Genomic DNA, 20,479 nt, shown 5'->3' on the forward strand with positions numbered 1-20,479 from the left:
GAACAACCCTAACCTCAGAGGGGGGAATAACCCTAACCCCAGGGGGGGAATAACGCTAACCCCAGGGGGGAAATAACGCTAACCCCAGGGGGGAAATAACCCTAACCCCAGGGGGGAAATAACCCTAACCCCAGGGGGGAAATAACCCTAACCCCAGGGGGGAAATAACCCTAACCCCAGGGGGGGAAATAACCCTAACCTCAGAGTGGGTAATAACCCTAACCTCAGAGGGGGTAATAACCCTGACCCCGGGGGGGGGGGGGGGGGGGGGGGGGGGAAATATGCCTAACCCCAGGGGGGGGGAATAACCCTAACCCCGGGGGGGGAATAACCCTAACCCCAGGGGGGGAATAACCCTAACCCCAGGGGGGAAATAACCCTAACCCCAGGGGGGGAATAACCCTAACCCCAGGGGGGGGAATAACCCTAACCCCACGGGGGGAATAACCCTAACCCCAGGGGGGGGAATAACCCTAACCCCAGGGGGGAAATAACCCTAACCCCAGGGGGGAAATAACCCTAACCCCAGGGGGGGAATAACCCTAACCCCAGGGGGGGAATAACCCTAACCCCAGGGGGGGAACAACCCTAACCCCAGGGGGGGGGAATAACCCTAACCCCAGGGGGGGAATAACCCTAACCCCAGGGGGGGGGGGAATAACCCTAACCCCAGGGGGGGAATAACCCTAACCCCAGGGGGGGGGAATAACCCTAACCCCAGGGGGGGGGAATAACCCTAACCCCAGGGGGGGAACAACCCTAACCCCAGGGGGGGAATAACGCTAACCCCAGGGGGGAAATAACCCTAACCCCAGGGGGGAAATAACCCTAACCCCAGGGGGGGGGAATAACCCTAACCCCAGGGGGGGAATAACCCTAACCCCAGGGGGGGGCTTCTAATATAACTGTAAAAAAAAATGTCATTAATAATAAAAAGCACCCTCCCCTAATAAAAGTTTGAATCACCCCCCTTTTCCCATGTTATAAATAAAAATAAACAAACATGTTTGTTATCTCCGTGTGCGTAATCGGCCGAACTATTAATTTATCACATTACTGATCTCACACGGTAAACGGCGTAAGCGCAAAAAACATGAATTACTAACCGGTAATTGCTTTTCCTCGAAGCCCATGACGGCACCCATGGGAGAGGTCCACCTCCCGCTCCTCTGGACAGGAAACAGTTCACTGGATCCATAAAAAAAAGAGACCGCCCCTTCATCGCCAGTTCGTCATTAAGGAATCTCAGGAGCATATCTAAATCTTCTTTGGAAAGTAAAGTATATTTTCCTAGTTTATCAAAACACACATTTATTTAAGTTTTTTTTTTTTTGAAAAAAACTATTAATTTAATATCATATAATACTTCTTATATGACTATATCAATACAAAGTCTCACTAACAGTGTAAGACCAATATATACAATATTAGGGAGGGTATTAGGTGGGTGCTGTCATGGGCTTAGAGGAAAAGCAATTACCGGTTAGTAATTCACGTTTTCCCTCTCGCCCTATGACGGCACCCATGGAGACTAGAATAGGAATTACGCCTAGGGTGGGACCACTGCCTGCAATACCCTTCTCCCAAAGATTAAGTCTTCTTGAGAGGATAACTGGAGCCTATTGTGCTTAAAAAAGGTATGGGGGGAGCTCCACGTAGCAGCCCTGCATATTTGCTCAATAGATACTGAGGCTCTCTCCGCCCAGGATGTGGCTACTGAACGGGTAGAGTGAGCCCCGAACCCTAATGGAACTTCGATACCTGCGGCTAGATAGGCAGAAGAGATGGTGTTCTTAGTCCACTTGGCTATCACCTGGGCAGATGCAGGCTTCCCTCTATTCTTTCCCTGAAAGAGTATTAAAATATTATTGGAAAGTCTCCACTGTTCTGTATTCTGTAGATAATGGATAAGACATCTCCTGACATCTGACAGTGAAAACGAGACTCCCCCTCATTAGAGGGGTTGGGACAGAATGAGGGGAGTACCACTTCCTGGGATCTGTGGAAATCAGAAACCACCTTGGGAAGGAAGGCTGGGTCTGGAGATAGTATCACCCTATCCTCTCTAATGGACATATAGGGTTGCTGAATGGAGAAGGCTGATATTTCTCCTACTCTCCTGGCAGAGGTGATAGCTAGGAGGAAGGCTAACTTCTGAGAGAGAGTCTTGATGGAGAGATCTGCTAAGGGTTCAAATGGAGGTTCTGTTAGCTGGGAGAGAACTACATTTAAATCCCACGGTGGAAGTTTAGGCTTGATGGAAGGGAAGATTCTATCTGTCGCCCTCATGAACCTCCTCACTTATGGGATGTTCCGCCAGCTTAAAGTCAAAGAGGGAACTGAGAGCTGAAAGCTGGACCCTGATAGTACTAGGCCGTAACCTCTTATTCAGACCTTCCTGTAGGAAATCTAGTACTACTGGGATATCTGGTGGAACTAATACATTAATGGGTTTATTAACTAACCTACAAAATGCTCTCCAAGTTCTAAGAAATATTTCTGATGTGACTCTTTTTACTGGCCAGGAGGGTGGTGATGACCTGTTCTGACAGCCCCCTATCTATGAGAATCTGCCTCTCAATAGCCATGCTGTCAGGTGGAGGTTCTTGACTTCCGGATGGTAAATCGGACCCGGACTGAGAAGATCCGGAGTCTCTGGCAGTACCCAGGGATCTGTAATGGACATGACCGTCAACCAAGAGAACCACACCCTCCTGGGCCAGAATGGCGCTATCATGATAACCAGAGCTTTGTCCTGCCTGACCTTCCTGAGAACTCTGGGGATCATCCTGAACGGAGGAAAAGCATACAGGAGTCCCTGAGTCCAAGGATGAGCCAGCGCATCTATCCCTATCGGGTTGTCTGATTGGCTCAGGGAGAAGAACCTCTCTACCTTCTTGTTCGCTTTGGAAGGGAAGAGATCTTTTACTGGATGACCCCACCTGGCACAGATCTGTTGAAACACCTGGACTGACAAGCTCCACTCCTCCTGGTTTAGCTGGTGTCTGCTCAGGTAGTCTGGCCTTATATTCTCTGAACCCTTTAGATGTAGTGCTGTGAGCGAGGAGAGATGAGGTTCTACCAGTCTGAAGATGAAGTGAGCGACTCTCATTAGCTCTCTGGATCTTCTGCCCCCTTGGTGATTTATGTACGCTACTACCGATGAGTTGTCTGACTGGATCTTTACGTGTCTGTCTCTTAGGAGGGGCAGGGCCTGGGATAGGGACATGAAGACTGCTCTGAGCTCTCTGACGTTCTGAGACAAGGCAGCTTCCTCTGGCTTGCATAACCCCTGGAGTATAATGACTGTTGTCCCGAGGGCTGGCATCGGTAGTTAAGATGACTTCGTCTGAGCGTACCCAGGGAACCCCCTTTTCCAGATTTTCTCTCTGGTTCCACCAACTTAGGGAAGGTACTGTCTGTGGAGAGAGAACACATAGAGAGTCTAAGGAGTCTGTAGATCTATCCCACTGAGAGAGGATCTGTGTCTGCAGCGTTCGGGAATGATACTGGGCCCAGGGGACTGCGAAAATGCAGGAGGTCATCAGACCTAGAACCGACATGGCCTCTCTGAGTGTAGTGCTCGGACTGTACATGAGGTGCTCTATTATAGTCAGTAACTGGGTCACTTTACTAGGAGGTAGGAAACATTTCTGAACCCGGGAATCTAGGAGAATCCCTAGGAATTGGCAGGTGTGAGAAGGAGTCCTGACTGATTTATCCTCATTTATTTCCCATCCTAGCTTTTTAAAGATGATTTCCAACTGTGCGACTTGAGATTGTAAGATCTCAGGAGAATCAGCCACCAGGAGAAAATCATCTAAGTATGGAACAATGATGATATCCTGTTCCCTTCCATGTGCCATCACCTCTGCCATAACCTTTGTGAATATTCTGGGGGGCTGTGAAATACCGAAAGGCATGGCCCTGAACTGTAAGTGGAGGAAGGAGCCCATGAACCAAACCGCAACCCTGAGGAATCTCTGGTGTTCTGGGTGAACTGGGATGTGATAGTACGCATCCCTGAGGTCAAGGGTCACCATGGAGCAATCTCTAGAAAGATTCAGAATGGCTGAAGATATAGATTCCATTCTGAATTTTTCATAGGTAAGGAATTTGTTGAGAGGTTTTAAATTAATTATGGTACGAAACGTACCATTCGGCTTCCTGACCAGGAAGAGAGTGGAGTAAAAGCCTGCTCCCCTCTCCTCCACCGGTACAGCGACCAATACCTGTTTATCCAAGAGAGATTGCACCTCAAGTTCCATGGCCTGTTGACGCTCTGGATCCCGGAATTTAGTGGTGACAAATCTATTGCCTGGAGGGGACACAAAAGAAATTTTCAAACAATATTTTATTGTATTCAAAATATTCTTGCTGGCCGATATCTTATCCCACTCCTGACTATATAGAGAAAGGCGACCACCCACCGGGGCCTGGCGTCATTAGGGATTGGGTTTTTTGGCAGAATCAGCAGTGTTGAACAAAAGACCTCTACTTTTTATAGAGGTCCTCCATTCCCTTCTACCTGAAGGGCCTCCCCGCTGACCACCCCTACCTCTGCCCCTATAATTACTTTTGGGAGGCTGGGAAACAACAGGAAACCCTTTCTTCCTATCGGAAGTTTTTTCAAGGACTGCATCAAGGGTGGAACCAAAGAGAAATTCACCCTCACAGGGTACGGCACATAGCTTTGCCTTAGAGGTAATGTCCCCTTTCCAGTCCCTGAGCCAAATTGTACGCCTTGCAGAGTTGGATAGGGCAGCAAATTTGGCGTTTAGTTCCAGGGTATTTGCTAAAACTTCCGATAGGAACTTAGCTCCCTGACTAATGTTGGAGATAGAAGCTAATAACTCTTCTTTAGGGGCATCGTCTTTAATCTTTGTGGTCAGTTCATCGATCCAGATATCCATAGACCTGGCTACAGATGTGGCCGCAACAAGAGGCTTAAAAGAGGCAGAGGCTGCTTCCCAACCTTTAAGGTAGACCTCTGCTCTTTTGTCCATAGGGTCCTTTAGAGTAGCCGAGTCATCAAAAGGTAAGACCCCCTTCTTAGAAATCTTCGCTAAAGGTGCATTAACTTTAGGGGCTCTATCCCAAACAGCTGTCTCCTCCTCATTAAAGGGATATCTACGCTTCATTGTCCTAGGCACAAAGAACTTTCTGTCTGGGTTGTTCCACTCTCTTTTAATCAAGTCCTTAATAGTATGGTGAATAGGAAATACTTTTCTCTTCTTTGGGGTAAGGCCTTGGAACATTCTATCCTGTACGGTCCTGGACACAGGACTGTCCTCTAGCTCCATAGTGCGTCTAACTGCACTGACTAATGGATCAACCTCCTCTATGCTGGAAGCCGAAGGTTCAGACTGGTGAAATTCATTATCTATTTCAATCACCTCACCAAAGTCCTCTGTCTCGGACACAGGATCCTCCTCATCCGCCTCCGTACTGGGACCAGGCATAGGCTCAGACCTGGAGGATTCTCCAGTCTCCACAGGGACTAGGGCCTGTGAGGGAAGGGATGATTTAATTTCCCCTCTAATAAGTTCCTTAATGTCCTTCATGAAGGACGGTGTTTCTTCCTCCAGGAATCTATTACGACAGAAGCTGCATAATGTCTTATTGTGACTACTCCGCTTTCTGTCACACACAGGACACTCTCTGGTCTTAGTACGGGATGTCTTTGGTGTCTACAAGAAAAAACATACACACTTTGTGTACACACCTATATACCCATAATAAATATATGAAGTTAGCCCCTGTCATACCGGTTGAGTCTCAGAAGGGGTCTCAGGATAGTCTGCACGCTCTTCCATAATGGAAATAGATCTATCTGCAGAGTCTGCAGCCAAAGCGTGCTGTATGCAGAGATTGGCAGCCGGAGAACGTGCTGAGAACTGCAGAGTGCACAGCCAGAAGTCTGCTGAAATACCTGCTCAGCGTGGACGCCATCCTCGGTGAACTGCTGGGCTCGGCGCTAAGGAATGGCTGGCTCCTCCCCCTCCGCCGCGCGCACAGCACACCCCCTCCGAGACCGGAAGCCCCTAGGAGCTCTCACCTAACAGGCCAAAGCCTGTGTGGCCCGGAGAGGCACGGCCCCACCGGAACCCCTCCCTGGAAACGCCGCTATGTCCTCCGACGTCAGACGCACGTGACGTCATCACGTGCACGCCGACGCGCGCGTCCAACCCGGAGGTACCTGCACGTGGACCGCGCACCTGCGGGAGGACGCCGCCAGCAATCCGGGGAGCCAGGGAAGATCTGGAGGACATCATCCGACAGGTGCTGGAGGAGGAAGCCAGGCTTGGCAGCTGCTCCAGAAGAAGCCTTACGCCGCTGGGAGCCGGGAGTAGGTAAGTAAAGCCGGTTGCCCCATTCCCCTCTTCCTATGATGGATCCTTTGGAGAGGTGCGAGAACCACCTCCTGCCTCCTGCTCCAAAGGACAGGAAACAGAACTGGCGATGAAGGGGCGGTCTCTTCTTTTATGGATCCAGTGAACTGTTTCCTGTCCAGAGGAGCGGGAGGTGGACCTCTCCCATGGGTGCCGTCATAGGGCGAGAGGGAAAAATCCCAAAGTGCAAAATTGTGCATTTTTGGTCGTATCAAATTCAGAAAAGTTGTATATGCGCAATCAGGGTACCAATAGAAAGAACACATCATGGAGCAAACCCTGAGGGGAGGCGCTGTACCTGGAGGAGCAGCCATGATACTCGGGGACACAACCTGAGAGGAGGCGCTGTACCTGGAGGAGCAGCCATGATACTCGGGGACACAACCTGAGAGGAGGCGCTGTACCTGGAGGAGCAGCCATGATACTAGGGGACACAACCTGAGGGGAGGCGCTGTACCTGGAGGAGAGCAACCATGATACTAGGGGACACAACCTGAGGGGAGGCGCTGTACCTGGAGGAGCAGCCATGATACTAGGGGACACAACCTGAGGGGAGGCGCTGTACCTGGAGGAGAGCAACCATGATACTAGGGGACACAACCTGAGGGGAGGCGCTGTACCTGTAGGAGCAGCCATGATACTCGGGGACACAACCTGAGGGGAGGCGCTGTACCTGGAGGAGCAGCCATTAAACTCGGGGACACAACCTGAGGGGAGGCGCTGTACCTGGAGGAGAGCAGCCATGATACAAGGGGACACAACCTGAGGGGAGGCGCTGTACCTGGAGGAGAGCAACCATGATACTAGGGGACACAACCTGAGGGGAGGCGCTGTACCTGGAGGAGAGCAACCATGATACTAGGGGACACAACCTGAGGGGAGGCGCTGTACCTGGAGGAGAGCAACCATGATACTAGGGGACACAACCTGAGGGGAAGCGCTGTACCTGGAGGAGCAGCCATTAAACTCGGGGACACAATCTGAGGGGAGGCGCTGTACCTGGAGGAGCAGCCATTAAACTCAGGGACACAACCTGAGGGGAGGCGCTGTACCTGGAGGAGAGCAACCATGATACTCGGGGACACAACCTGAGGGGAGGCGCTGTACCTGGAGGAGCAGCCATGATACTAGGGGACACAACCTGAGGGGAGGCGCTGTACCTGGAGGAGCAGCCATGATACTCGGGGACACAACCTGAGGGGAAGCGCTGTACCTGGAGGAGCAACCATGATACTAGGGGACACAACCTGAGGGGAGGCGCTGTACCTAGAGGAGCAGCCATGATACTCGGGGACACAACCTGAGGGGAGGCGCTGTACCTGGAGGAGCAGCCATGATACTCGGGGACACAACCTGAGGGGAGGCGCTGTACCTGGAGGAGCAGCCATGATACTAGGGGACACAACCTGAGGGGAGGCACTGTACCTGGAGGAGCAACCATGATACTCGGGGACACAACCTGAGGGGAGGCACTGTACCTGGAGGAGCAGCCATGATACTAGGGGACACAACCTGAGAGGAGGCGCTGTACCTGGAGGAGCAGCCGTGATACTCGGGGACACAACCTGAGGGGAGGCGCTGTACCTGGAGGAGCAGCCGTGATACTCGGGGACACAACCTGAGGGGAGGCGCTGTACCTGGAGGAGCAGCCATGATACTCGGGGACACAACCTGAGGGGAGGCGCTGTACCTGGAGGAGCAGCCATGATACTAGGGGACACAACCTGAGGGGAGGCGCTGTACCTGGAGGAGCAGCCATGATACTAGGGGACACAACCTGAGGGGAGGCGCTGTACCTGGAGGAGAGCAGCCATGATACTCGGGGACACAACCTGAGGGGAGGCGCTGTACCTGGAGGAGCAGCCATGATACTCGGGGACACAACCTGAGGGGAGGCGCTGTACCTGGAGGAGCAGCCATGATACTCGGGGACACAACCTGAGGGGAGGCGCTGTACCTGGAGGAGCAGCCATGATACTAGGGGACACAACCTGAGGGGAGGCGCTGTACCTGGAGGAGAGCAGCTATGATACTCGGGGACACAACCTGAGGGGAGGCACTGTACCTGGAGGAGCAGCCATGATACTCGGGGACACAACCTGAGGGGAGGCGCTGTACCTGGAGGAGCAGCCATGATACTAGGGGACACAACCTGAGGGGAGGCGCTGTACCTGGAGGAGAGCAACCATGATACTAGGGGACACAACCTGAGGGGAGGCGCTGTACCTGGAGGAGCAGCCGTGATACTCGGGGACACAACCTGAGGGGAGGCGCTGTACCTGGAGGAGCAGCCATGATACTCAGGGATACACCTTAGGGGAGGCGCTGTACCTGGAGGAGCAGCCATGATACTAGGGGACACAACCTGAGGGGAGGCGCTGTACCTGGAGGAGCAGCCATGATACTCGGGGTGACAGACACTGAAGTACAGGACACAAGGAGCGGCTGGGAGGCAGCAGCAGGACAAGGCGCACACTGCTCTCAGGTTTCCATCTCAGAGGTGGCCAAGTGACGGTGACGCGGCACAGCCGAACGCAGAGAGGGAATTTACAAGGTTGATCCTCACAGCGAGGTGCCCCCCCCCCCTGTATAAACGTGACATGTAAACACAGCAATGCTCTGTAATTCCAACAGTTTACACGGCCGCCAGCGCTCACCCTGTAACGCACGCTCATCTGTATTTAACCCCTGTGCAGCGCAAAGATTGAAAGAATGGGGGGGGTTCAGGCGAGGGTTGGGGGTGTAATGGCAACAAGGGTCTATATATTCTCCATCACATGTATACACTGCATATCCTCCAACACATGTATACACCCTGTATCCTCCATCACATGTATACACTGCATATCCTCCAACACATGTATACAACCCTGTATCCTCCATCACATGCATACACCCTGTATCCCCTTTATTACATGTATACACCCTGTATGTCCCTCCATCACATGTATACACCCTGTATCCTCCATCACATGTATACACTGCATATCCTCCAACACATGTATACACCCTGTATGTCCCTCCATCACATGTATACACCCTGTATCCTCCATCACATGCATACACCCTGTATCCTCCATCACATGTATACACCCTGTATCCCCTTTATTACATGTATACACCCTGTATGTCCCTCCATCACATGTATACACCCTGTATCCCCTCCATCACATGTATACACCCTGTATCCCCTCCATCACATGTATACACCCTGTATCCCCTCCATCACATGTATACACCCTGTATCCTCCCTGTGCAGCAGCAGAATAGCCTGGCACTTGCTGTGCACACCCATCAGATCCCGGGATCGGCACTCGCCCTTTGTACTGCTCGGTGGGCGCTTCCTGCTGGCGGCCATTATACAGGGAGGGACTGATTTCCTATGAACCAGGACTGGGGGCCCCACACTGCAGACTCACGATTTATGCTCCAGCCGGATGATGTCTCCGTGGTGAACAAACTCCAGGGGGGCTTCTGGGTCTGGAAAAGAAAGAAACAGTCAGAGGGATGAGAATCTGTTCACACCAGGTCATAAGGAGTCACATGAGTGGGGCCATTACCGTACTCTGCATCGTGCTTCTTCACTATCCACTGGTTATTCTGGTCCTTATGGGAATATGTGGTGACCTGGGGGCGACAGGAGTGATCAGCTAGGAGAGGACAGGAGCAAAGCCCCCCATATACCGGACCGGCTGCACCCCCACACCATCATGGTACAGGCAGGAGCCCCCATATACCGGACCGGCCGCACCCCCACACCATCATGGTACAGGCAGGAGCCCCCCATATACCGGACCGGCTGCACCCCCACACCATCATGGTACAGGCTGGAGCCCCCATATACCGGACCGGCCGCATCCCCACACCATCATGGTACAGGCAGGAGCCCCCCATATACAGGAGCGGCTGCACCCCCACACCATCAGGGTACAGCCAGGAGCCCCCCATATACCGGACCGGCTGCACCCCCACACCATCATGGTACAGGCAGGAGCCCCCATATACCGGACCGGCCGCACCCCCACACCATCATGGTACAGGCAGGAGCCCCCCATATACCGGAGCGGCTGCACCCCCACACCATCAGGGTACAGCCAGGAGCCCCCCATATACCGGACCGGCTGCACCCCCACACCATCATGGTACAGGCAGGAGCCCCCATATACCGGACCGGCCGCACCCCCACACCATCATGGTACAGGCAGGAGCCCCCCATATACCGGAGCGGCTGCACCCCCACACCATCAGGGTACAGCCAGGAGCCCCCCATATACCGGACCTGCTGCACCCCCACACCATCAGGGTACAGGCAGGAGCCCCCCATATACCGGAGCGGCTGCACCCCCACACCATCAGGGTACAGGCAGGAGCCCCCCATATACCGGACCTGCTGCACCCCCACACCATCATGGTACAGGCAGGAGCCCCCATATACCGGACCGGCCGCACCCCCACACCATCATGGTACAGGCAGGAGCCCCCCATATACCGGAGCGGCTGCACCCCCACACCATCAGGGTACAGCCAGGAGCCCCCCATATACCGGACCTGCTGCACCCCCACACCATCAGGGTACAGGCAGGAGCCCCCCATATACCGGAGCGGCTGCACCCCCACACCATCAGGGTACAGGCAGGAGCCCCCCATATACCGGACCTGCTGCACCCCCACACCATCATGGTACAGGCAGGAGCCGCTACACCCCCGTACCTGCTGCTGCCGCGCCCCCACACCTTCGGGGTACAGATGCCAGTGTGAGTGCAGGTACCCGGCCGCTGTGCGCACATTCTTCAGGGTAACCACCGAGCCGTACGCCAAGTCTGGAGAGAGACAGCGATCCTGGTGTGATGGGGGTCTCGGACCACCACAGTGCACATACATAAAGCCTCAATACTCACGCTCCGGCATAGACGCATTGTGGAGGTTGTTCCCACCCAGACGGGACTGGAAGGCCGAACTGAAGAATCCATCACCTGGCCCGCTACACGACAAAGAGGAGAAGAGGTCAGGGGGCAACGGCGGGACTGTCCTGTACATAGTCCTTGTGTATAGTGCTGGATGTGGGGTCCCTGTACCCTGAGCTGTGATGGGGGGGGGGGCGGCTGCAGTAACATCACTGTCCTGCACATAGTCCTTGTGTATAGTGCTAGATGTGGGGTCCCTGTACCCCGTGCTGTGATGGGGGGGGGGGGGGCGTGGTGACATCACTGTCCTGTACATAGTCCTTGTGTATAGTGCTGGATGTGGGGTCCCTGTACCCTGCGCTGTGATGGAGGGGGGGGGGCGCGGTGACATCACTGTCCTGTACATAGTCCTTGTGTATAGTGCTGGATGTGGGGTCCCTGTACTCCGCGCTGTGATGGGGGGGGAGCCGCGGTGACATCACTGTCCTGTTCATAGTCCTTGTGTATAGTGCTGGATGTGGGGTCCCTGTACCCCGAGCTGTGATGGGGGGGGGGGGGGGGGGGGGGGGGCGCGGTGACATCACTGTCCTGTACATAGTCCTTGTGTATAGTGCTGGATGTGGGGTCCCTGTACCCCGAGCTGTGATGGGGGGGGGGGGGGGGGGGGGGGGGGGCGCGGTGACATCACTGTCCTGTACATAGTCCTTGTGTATAGTGCTGGATGTGGGGTCCCTGTACCCCGCGCTGTGTTGGGGGGGGGGGGGGGGCCGCGGTGACATCACTGTCCTGTACATAGTCCTTGTGTATAGTGCTGGATGTGGGGTCCCTGTACCCCGCGCTGTGATGGGGAGGGGGGGGCCGCGGTGACATCACTGTCCTGCACATAGTCCTTGTGTATAGTGCTAGATGTGGGGTCCCTGTACCCCGTGCTGTGATGGGGGGGGGGGGGGGCCGCGGTGACATCACTGTCCTGCACATAGTCCTTGTGTATAGTGCTGGATGTGGGGTCCCTGTACCCTGCGCTGTGATGGGGGGGAGGGGGGGGCGCGGTGACATCACTGTCCTGCACATAGTCCTTGTGTATAGTGCTGGATGTGGGGTCCCTGTACCCCGCGCTGTGTTGGGGGGGGGGGGGGGGCCGCGGTGACATCACTGTCCTGTACATAGTCCTTGTGTATAGTGCTGGATGTGGGGTCCATGTACCCCGCGCTGTGATGGGGGGGGGGGGGCGGTGACATCACTGTCTTGCACATAGTCCTTGTGTATAGTGCTGGATGTGGGGTCCATGTACCCCGCGAGGTGCTTGGGGGGGGGGGCCGCAGTAACATCACTGTCCTGCACATAGTCCTTGTGTATAGAGGGGGGGCAGTGGAGAGCCTCGGCTCGGCCCCCCTGGGATGGGTTGTTATAGTGATTGCTTGGTTTTTCATTGTTCTCTATAATTGTGTAGTGTGCTGCCCTTTGCTGGCACAGTCAGGTCTCACTCCTCATTTCACCTTTTATTAAGAACTGTAAAATGTACCGCGAAGACGAGAGCGTAGAGGGTGAGGGGCAGCAGGATGAGGCAGAAGACCCGGGCCGCCAGGTGGCGACATAGAACAACCTGAGAAGAGAAGAACACGGGACATGAGCTGGACCCCGGGGGCCACAATCCCCAGACCCCCTCCAAATGCTGAACACTCACCAGTGTCACACTCATATCTCCCAGCAGCCCCCACAGGTCCCGCACCGTGTTCACACCCACCAGGATGATCACAAACAGGCCGACAAACTTCACTCCCATCGCTCCAGCCAGATTCACTCCAGTCAGTGCAAGCCACAGCCACCAGGGGGCGCTAAAAGGCCTGAGAGAAGAGAATTGGGGTATCAGGGGGCGGGACCAGGAGAGAAGGAGGGGTCTGGTCGGAGCCAGGAGATGAGGGGGTGTCCGCCTGACCACTGACCTGCAGGAACACCCCTGGAACATGACCATGCTCAATACTGCCCCCATGATGAAGAAAAGCAGGATGGGGTCCAGCAGGATGTACTGTGACAGCGTGATGCAGCCAGTGTCTGGGGAAAAACAGGATGGAAAGTAAGTGAACCCCCCCGATATCAGCCTTCACAATGGATACAATGGGATCATAGAGAGGTAGAGCGCTCATATTACTGACTGGGTACACATCCACAGTGCAGGGGGAAGTAAGTGAACCCCCTGATATCGGCCTTCACAATGGATACAATGGGATCATAGAGAGAGGCGGAGCGCTCATATTACTGACTGGGTACACACCCACAGTGCAGGGGGAAGTGAACCCCCTGATATCGGCCTTCACAATGGATACAATGGGATCATAGAGAGAGGCGGTGCGCTCATATTACTGACTGGGTACACACCCATAGTGCAGGGGGAAGTGAACCCCCTGATATCTGCCTTCACAATGGATACAATGGGATCATAGAGAGAGGCGGAGCGCTCATATTAATGACTGGGTACACATCCACAGTGCAGGGGGAAGTGAACCCCCTGATATCGGCCTTCACAATAAATACAGTGGGATCATAGTGAGAGGCGGAGCGCTCATATTACTGACGGGGTACACACCCACAGTGCAGGGAGAAGTGAACCCCCTGATATCTGCCTTCACAATGGATACAATGGGATCATAGAGAGAGGCGGAGCGCTCATATTAATGACTGGGTACACACCCATAGTGCAGGGGGAAGTGAACCCCCTGATATCGGCCTTCACAAATACAATGGGATGATACAGAGAGGTTGAGTACTCATTTTACTGACGGGGTACACACCCATAGTGCAGGGGGAAGTGAACCCCCTGATATCTGCCTTCACAATGGATACAATGGGATCATAGAGAGAGGCGGAGCGCTCATATTAATGACTGGGTACACATCCACAGTGCAGGGGGAAGTGAACCCCCTGATATCGGCCTTCACAATAAATACAATGGGATCATAAAGAGAGGCGGAGTACTCATTTTACTGACGGGGTACACACCCATAGTGCAGGGGGAAGTGAACCCCCTGATATCGGCCTTCACAATGAATGGGATCATAGAGAGGCGGAGCGCTCATATTACTGACTGGGTACACACCCATAGTGCAGGGGGAAGTGAACCCCCTGATATCGGCCTTCACAAATACAATGGGATGATACAGAGAGGTTGAGTACTCATTTTACTGACGGGGTACACACCCATCGTGCAGGGGGAAGTGAACCCCCTGATATCTGCCTTCACAATGGATACAATGGGATCATAGAGAGAGGCGGAGCGCTCATATTAATGACTGGGTACACATCCACAGTGCAGGGGGAAGTGAACCCCCTGATATCGGCCTTCACAATAAATACAATGGGATCATAAAGAGAGGCGGAGTACTCATTTTACTGACGGGGTACACACCCATAGTGCAGGGGGAAGTGAACCCCCTGATATCGGCCTTCACAATGAATGGGATCATAGAGAGGCGGAGCGCTCATATTACTGACTGGGTACACACCCATAGTGCAGGGGGAAGTGAACCCCCTGATATCGGCCTTCACAAATACAATGGGATGATACAGAGAGGTTGAGTACTCATTTTACTGACGGGGTACACACCCATAGTGCAGGGGGAAGTGAACCCCCTGATATCTGCCTTCACAATGGATACAATGGGATCATAGAGAGAGGCGGAGCGCTCATATTAATGACTGGGTACACATCCACAGTGCAGGGGGAAGTGAACCCCCTGATATCTACTTCACAATAAATATAATGGGATCATAAAGAAAGGCGGAGCGCTCATATTACTGACGGGGTACACACCCACAGTGCAGGGGGAAGTGAACCCCGATATCTGCCTTCACAATGAATGGGATCATAGAGAGACGGAGCGTTCATATTAGTGAGGGGGTACACATCCACAGTGCAGGGAGAACTAAGTGTACCCCCTGATATCGACCTTCACAATAAATACAATGGGATCAGAGAGATACAGAGAGGCCGAGCGCTCATATTAATGAGGGGGTACACACCCACAGTGCAGGGAGAAGTAAGTGAACCCCGATATCGGCCTTCACAATGAATGGGATCATAGAGAGGCGGATCGTTCATATTACTGAGGTGGTGGTACACACCCACAGTGCAGGAGGAAGTAAGTGAACCCCCTCATATCGTCCTTCACAAAGAATACAATGGGATCATAGAGAGAGGCGGAGCGCTCACAATACTGACGGGGTACACACCCATAGTGCAGGGGGAAGTAAGTGAACCCCCTGATATCTGCCTTCACGATGAATACAATGGGATGATACAGAGAGGAGAAGCACTCATATTACTGATGGGGTACCAGGACAGACCCTCAAACCCCCTGCCCATGTCCAGCCTGTGAGGCCTGACCTGCACACAAGGAATCCCAGGATCCTCCCCGGCAGCATGACACTCAGGGGTTCACTTACTTTCCTAGTATAATAGGTGTAAGCAGCCTTACCCAGGAGAAGCAGCAGAGAGGCCAGCAGCGCCACCATCACCGACCGCCACAGCTGCAGGACAATGAGGAAGACGAAGGGCGGCAGCCAGGAACCCAGGAAGGCACAGAACTGCAGAGGAAAGGGGTGTGAGAACGGCCATGACGGCCCCCCCCCCCCAATACCTGCAGCACAGCTCACCCCTCTCATCCCCACATACGAGTGGCCGCCATAGCTCTGCCCGGGCTTTACGAAGGAGAAGGAGCCATTATAACCAGTCACGTGACCTGCCAGACCAATCAGCATCTAACAAGAGAAAACAAAGGGCGGAAACACTGACAGCAGGGGATGGGGGCGGAAACACTGACAGCAGGGGATGGGGAGGCGGTCACTGACATCAGGGGATGGGGGGGCGGTCACTGACATCAGGGGATGGGGGGGCGGTCACTGACAGCAGGGGATGGGGGGGCGGTCACTGACAGCAGGGGATGGGGGGCTGAAACACTGACAGCAGGGGATGGGGCGGAAACACTGACAGCAGGGGATGGGGGGGCGGTCACTGACAGCAGGGGATGGGGGGGGCGGTCACTGACAGTAGGGGATGGGGGGCGGAAACACTGACAGCAGGGGATGGGGGCGGAAACACTGACAGCAGGGGATGGGGGCGGAAACACTGACAGTAGGGGATGGGGGCGGAAACACTGACAGTAGGGGATGGGGGGGCGGTCACTGACAGCAGGGGATGGGGGGGCGGTCACTGGCATCAGGGGATGGGGGGGCGGTCACTGACAGCAGGGGATGGGGGGGCGGTCACTGACAGCAGGGGATGGGGGGCGGAAACACTGACAGCAGGGGATGGGGGCGGAAACACTGACAGCAGGGGATGGGGGGGCGGTCACTGACAGCAGGGGATGGGGGGGCGGTCACTGACAGCAGGAGATGGGGGGGCGGAAACACTGACAGCAGGGGATGGGGGGGTCACTGACAGCAGGGGATGGGGGGGTCACTGACAGCAGGGGATGGGGGGGCGGAAACACTGACAGCAGGGGATGGGGGGGGCGGAAACACTGACAGCAGGGGATGGGGGGGGCGGAAACACTGACAGCAGGGGATGGGGGGGGCGGAAACACTGACAGCAGGGGATGGGGGGGCGGTCACTGACAGCAGGGGATGGGGGGCGGAAACACTGACAGCAGGGGATGGGGGGGGGTCACTGACAGCAGGGGATGGGGGGGCGGAAACACTGACAGCAGGGGATGGGGGGGGCGGAAACACTGACAGCAGGGGATGGGGGGGCGGAAACACTGACAGCAGGGGATGGGGGGGCGGAAACACTGACAGCAGGGGATGGGGGGGGCGGTCACTGACAGCAGGGGATGGGGGGGCGGTCACTGACAGCAGGGGATGGGGGGGGTCACTGACAGCAGGGGATGGGGGGGGTCACTGACAGCAGGGGATGGGGGGCTGAAACACTGACAGCAGGGGATGGGGGGGTCACTGACAGCAGGGGATGGGGGGCGGTCACTGACAGCAGGGGATGGGGGGCGGTCACTGACAGCAGGGGATGGGGGGGGGTCACTGACAGCAGGGGATGGGGGGGGTGTCACTGACAGCAGGGGATGGGGGGGCGGTCACTGACAGCAGGGGATGGGGGGGGCGGTCACTGACAGCAGGGGATGGGGGGGCGGTCACTGACAGCAGGGGATGGGGGGGCGGTCACCGACAGCAGGGGATGGGGGGGCGGTCACTGACAGCAGGGGATGGGGGGGCGGTCACTGACAGCAGGGGATGGGGGGGCGGTCGCTGACAGCAGGGGATGGGGGGGCGGTCACCGACAGCAGGGGATGGGGGGGGGGGTCTTTTTTTTCTCACCTTCCCCAGAGGAGGATGAACATCAAAAAAGAACGTCCTGTTGATGTAATAACTTCCCATCTTCCCAAAGTGCGTCTCATCCCAGCTGTAAGAGGGAGCGAATAAATTAGGCCACGCCCCTTATATGAGACCCCTCCCCCTAATGGCTTCTCTCTTTACAGCAGGGGTGGGGAACCTTTTCCATGTCGAGGGCCGGTCGGGCATTTATAAAATCATTCGAGGGCCGCATACCGTGCGCAGCAGGGTAGCGTGGGTTAGCAGCACCCGGGGCAAGGCAAAGTATTGTTCTCCTAATGCCCCTGCTATTGTAGTTAACCCTCTGTGATGCCCCTTGTACCTGATGTGAATCCTTAGTGATACCCTGTAGCCTGAGTTAACCCCCCAGTCATGTCCCTGGTAGCCTAATTACCCCCCCCCCCCCCCCCCACACCCAATGATGCCTCTGATAGGCCTAGTTAATCCCCCCAGTCATGTCCCTGGTGGCCTAGTTAATCCCCCCAGTCATGTCCCTGCTAGCCTAGTTAATCCCCCCAGTCATGTCCCTGGTAGCCTAATTACCCCCCCCCCCCCACACCCAATGATGCCTCTGATAGGCCTAGTTAATACCCCCAGTCATGTCCCTGGTAGCCTAGTTAATCCCCCCAGTCATGTCCCTGGTAGCCTAGTATGCCCCCTGTCATGTCCCTGGTAGCATAGTTAACCCCCATCAGGCATGTCCCTGGTGGCCTAGTTAACCCCCATCAGGCATGTCCCTGGTAGCCTAGTTAAGCCCCTCAGTCAGGTCCCTGGTGGCCTTCTTAACCCCCTCAGTCATGTCCCTGGTGGCCTAGTTAACCCCCCAGTCAGGTCCCTGGTGGCCTTCTTAACCCCCTCAGTCATGTCCCTGGTGGCCTAGTTAACCCCCCAGTCATGTCCCTGGTGGCCTAGTTAACCCCCCAGTCATGTCCCTGGTGGCCTTCTTAACCCCCTCAGTCATGTCCCTGGTGGCCTTCTTAACCTCCCAGTCAGGTCCCTGGTGGCCTTCTTAACCCCCCAGTCAGGTCCTTGGTGGCCTTCTTAACCCCCCAGTCAGGTCCCTGGTGGCCTTCTTAACCCCCTAGTCAGGTCCCGGGTGGCCTAGTTAACCCCCTCAGTCATGTCCCTGGTGGCCTAGTTAACCCCCCAGTCATGTCCCTGGTGGCCTAGTTAACCCCCCAGTCAGGTCCCTGGTGGCCTTCTTAACCCCCCAGTCAGGTCCCTGGTGGCCTTCTTAACCCCCCATCCCCCCCAGTCATGTCCCTGGTGGCCTAGTTAATCCCCAGTGCCTGCCCCAAATAAAAAAAAAAAATAAACATCCCACTCACCTTTCCTCCGCTCCCACGCTATCCAGGTCCTCTTCTCCCTCCTCTCTTCTGTGTCGGTCTTCTCCTGCAGGCGGCGCGCGGTGAAATGACGTCATTGCGCGCGGCCCGCAGGAGTCACAAGACGTGCGCCGCTCTGTTGGGGAAGGAGCCGGCACAGACACAGGAAGATGCTGTGTATGCCGGCTCCTGCCTCACCACCGCGGCGCACATGACAGGAGAGCCGCAAACCGCAGAAGACGTGTGCCGCTCTGGAGGAGAAGGAGCCGGCATACACAGCGTCCTCCTGTGTCTGGTAACTGTCACACACACAGGAGGAAGCTGTGAATGCCGGCTCCTTCTCCTCCAGAGCAGCGCATGTCACAGGGATGCCGCGGGCCGCATCCGGAGGTGTCAGGGGCCGGAGGTTCCCCACCCCTGCTTTACAGGCATAAACTGGGGTCCCGGGGCGCCATGGCTATCCCTGTCCCTGAGGGATGATGGGAGTTGTAGTTCTGGGCCCTGAGAGGGATGATGGGAGTTGTAGTTCTGGGCCATGAGAGGGATGATGGGAGTTGTAGTTCTGTCCCTGAGAGGGATGATGGGAGTTGTAGTTCTGGGCCCTGAGAGGGATGATGGGAGTTGTAGTTCTGTCCCTGAGAGGGATGATGGGAGTTGTAGTTCTGTCCCTGAGAGGGATGATTGGAGTTGTAGTTCTGGGCCATGAGAGGGATGATGGGAGTTGTAGTTCTGGGCCCTGAGAGGGATGATGGGAGTTGTAGTTCTGGGCCCTGAGAGGGATGATGGGAGTTGTAGTTCTGAGCCCTGAGAGGGATGATGGGAGTTGTAGTTCTAAGCCCTTAGAGGGATGATGGGAGTTGTAGTTCTGAGCCCTGAGAGGGATGATGGGAGTTGTAGTTCTGGGCCCTGAGGGGGATGATGGGAGTTGTAGTTCTGGGCCCTGAGAGGGCTGATGGGAGTTGTAGTTCTGTCCCTGAGAGGGATGATGGGAGTTGTAGTTCTGGGCCCTGAGAGGGATGATGGGAGTTGTAGTTCTGAGCCCTGAGAGGGATGATGGGAGTTGTAGTTCTGGGCCCTGAGAGGGCTGATGGGAGTTGTAGTTCTGTCCCTGAGAGGGATGATGGGAGTTGTAGTTCTGGGCCCTGAGAGGGATTATGGGAGTTGTAGTTCTGAGCCCTGAGAGGGCTGATGGGAGTTGTAGTTCTGGGCCCTGAGAGGGATGATGGGAGTTGTAGTTCTGGGCCCTGAGAAGGCCTTCGCGGCACTGACCACACATGAGGCGGCTCCGCCAGACGGTAGAAGCGGCTGATGAGGGAGAGGATGGTGACCGCCACCAGCACCGGACCCGCCGCCCGCTCCATTCCCGGCCTCTCCTGCCGGCCCCGCCGCTGCCCGGGATGGGAGACCGCTGCGGCCTGCGGCATTCCCGCCGTCACCATGGAGACCGATCACTAGAGAAAAATCAAACTACAAGTGGTCGTTGACAAAATGGCCGCCCGACTTCCCGCGAGATAAGGGCGGA

General features: G+C 55.4%; 1 protein-coding gene across 3 annotated transcripts in view; it reads right to left on the minus strand.

The window, feature by feature from the left end:
* The window catches only part of POMT2 (protein O-mannosyltransferase 2), a 34,810-nt gene extending 14,381 nt beyond the window's left edge, over positions 1-20,429 (minus strand). Inside the window, exons 1-11 of one of the 3 annotated variants that reach the window (XM_069950957.1) lie at positions 20,227-20,429; positions 17,618-17,702; positions 15,947-16,051; positions 15,769-15,877; positions 13,240-13,348; positions 13,041-13,140; positions 12,793-12,899; positions 11,291-11,373; positions 11,103-11,212; positions 9,953-10,019; positions 9,812-9,872 (exon numbers count right to left, since the gene is read on the minus strand). In XM_069950957.1, coding sequence (XP_069807058.1) covers positions 9,812-9,872; positions 9,953-10,019; positions 11,103-11,212; positions 11,291-11,373; positions 12,793-12,899; positions 13,041-13,140; positions 13,240-13,348; positions 15,769-15,877; positions 15,947-16,051; positions 17,618-17,702; positions 20,227-20,396 — 1,106 coding nt within the window. In that variant the 5' untranslated portion in view covers positions 20,397-20,429. Of the gene's footprint in view, positions 1-9,811; positions 9,873-9,952; positions 10,020-11,102; positions 11,213-11,290; positions 11,374-12,792; positions 12,900-12,980; positions 13,141-13,239; positions 13,349-15,768; positions 15,878-15,946; positions 16,052-17,617; positions 17,703-18,960; positions 19,112-20,226 lie in introns of those variants that run through there. The other 2 variants (XM_069950956.1, XM_069950958.1) reach the window with 2 other exon arrangements.
* Positions 20,430-20,479: the final 50 nt, after the last annotated feature.

Source organism: Dendropsophus ebraccatus, chromosome 13 (genome assembly GCF_027789765.1).
Source record: "Dendropsophus ebraccatus isolate aDenEbr1 chromosome 13, aDenEbr1.pat, whole genome shotgun sequence".
Taxonomy (NCBI): Eukaryota; Metazoa; Chordata; class Amphibia; order Anura; family Hylidae; genus Dendropsophus; species Dendropsophus ebraccatus.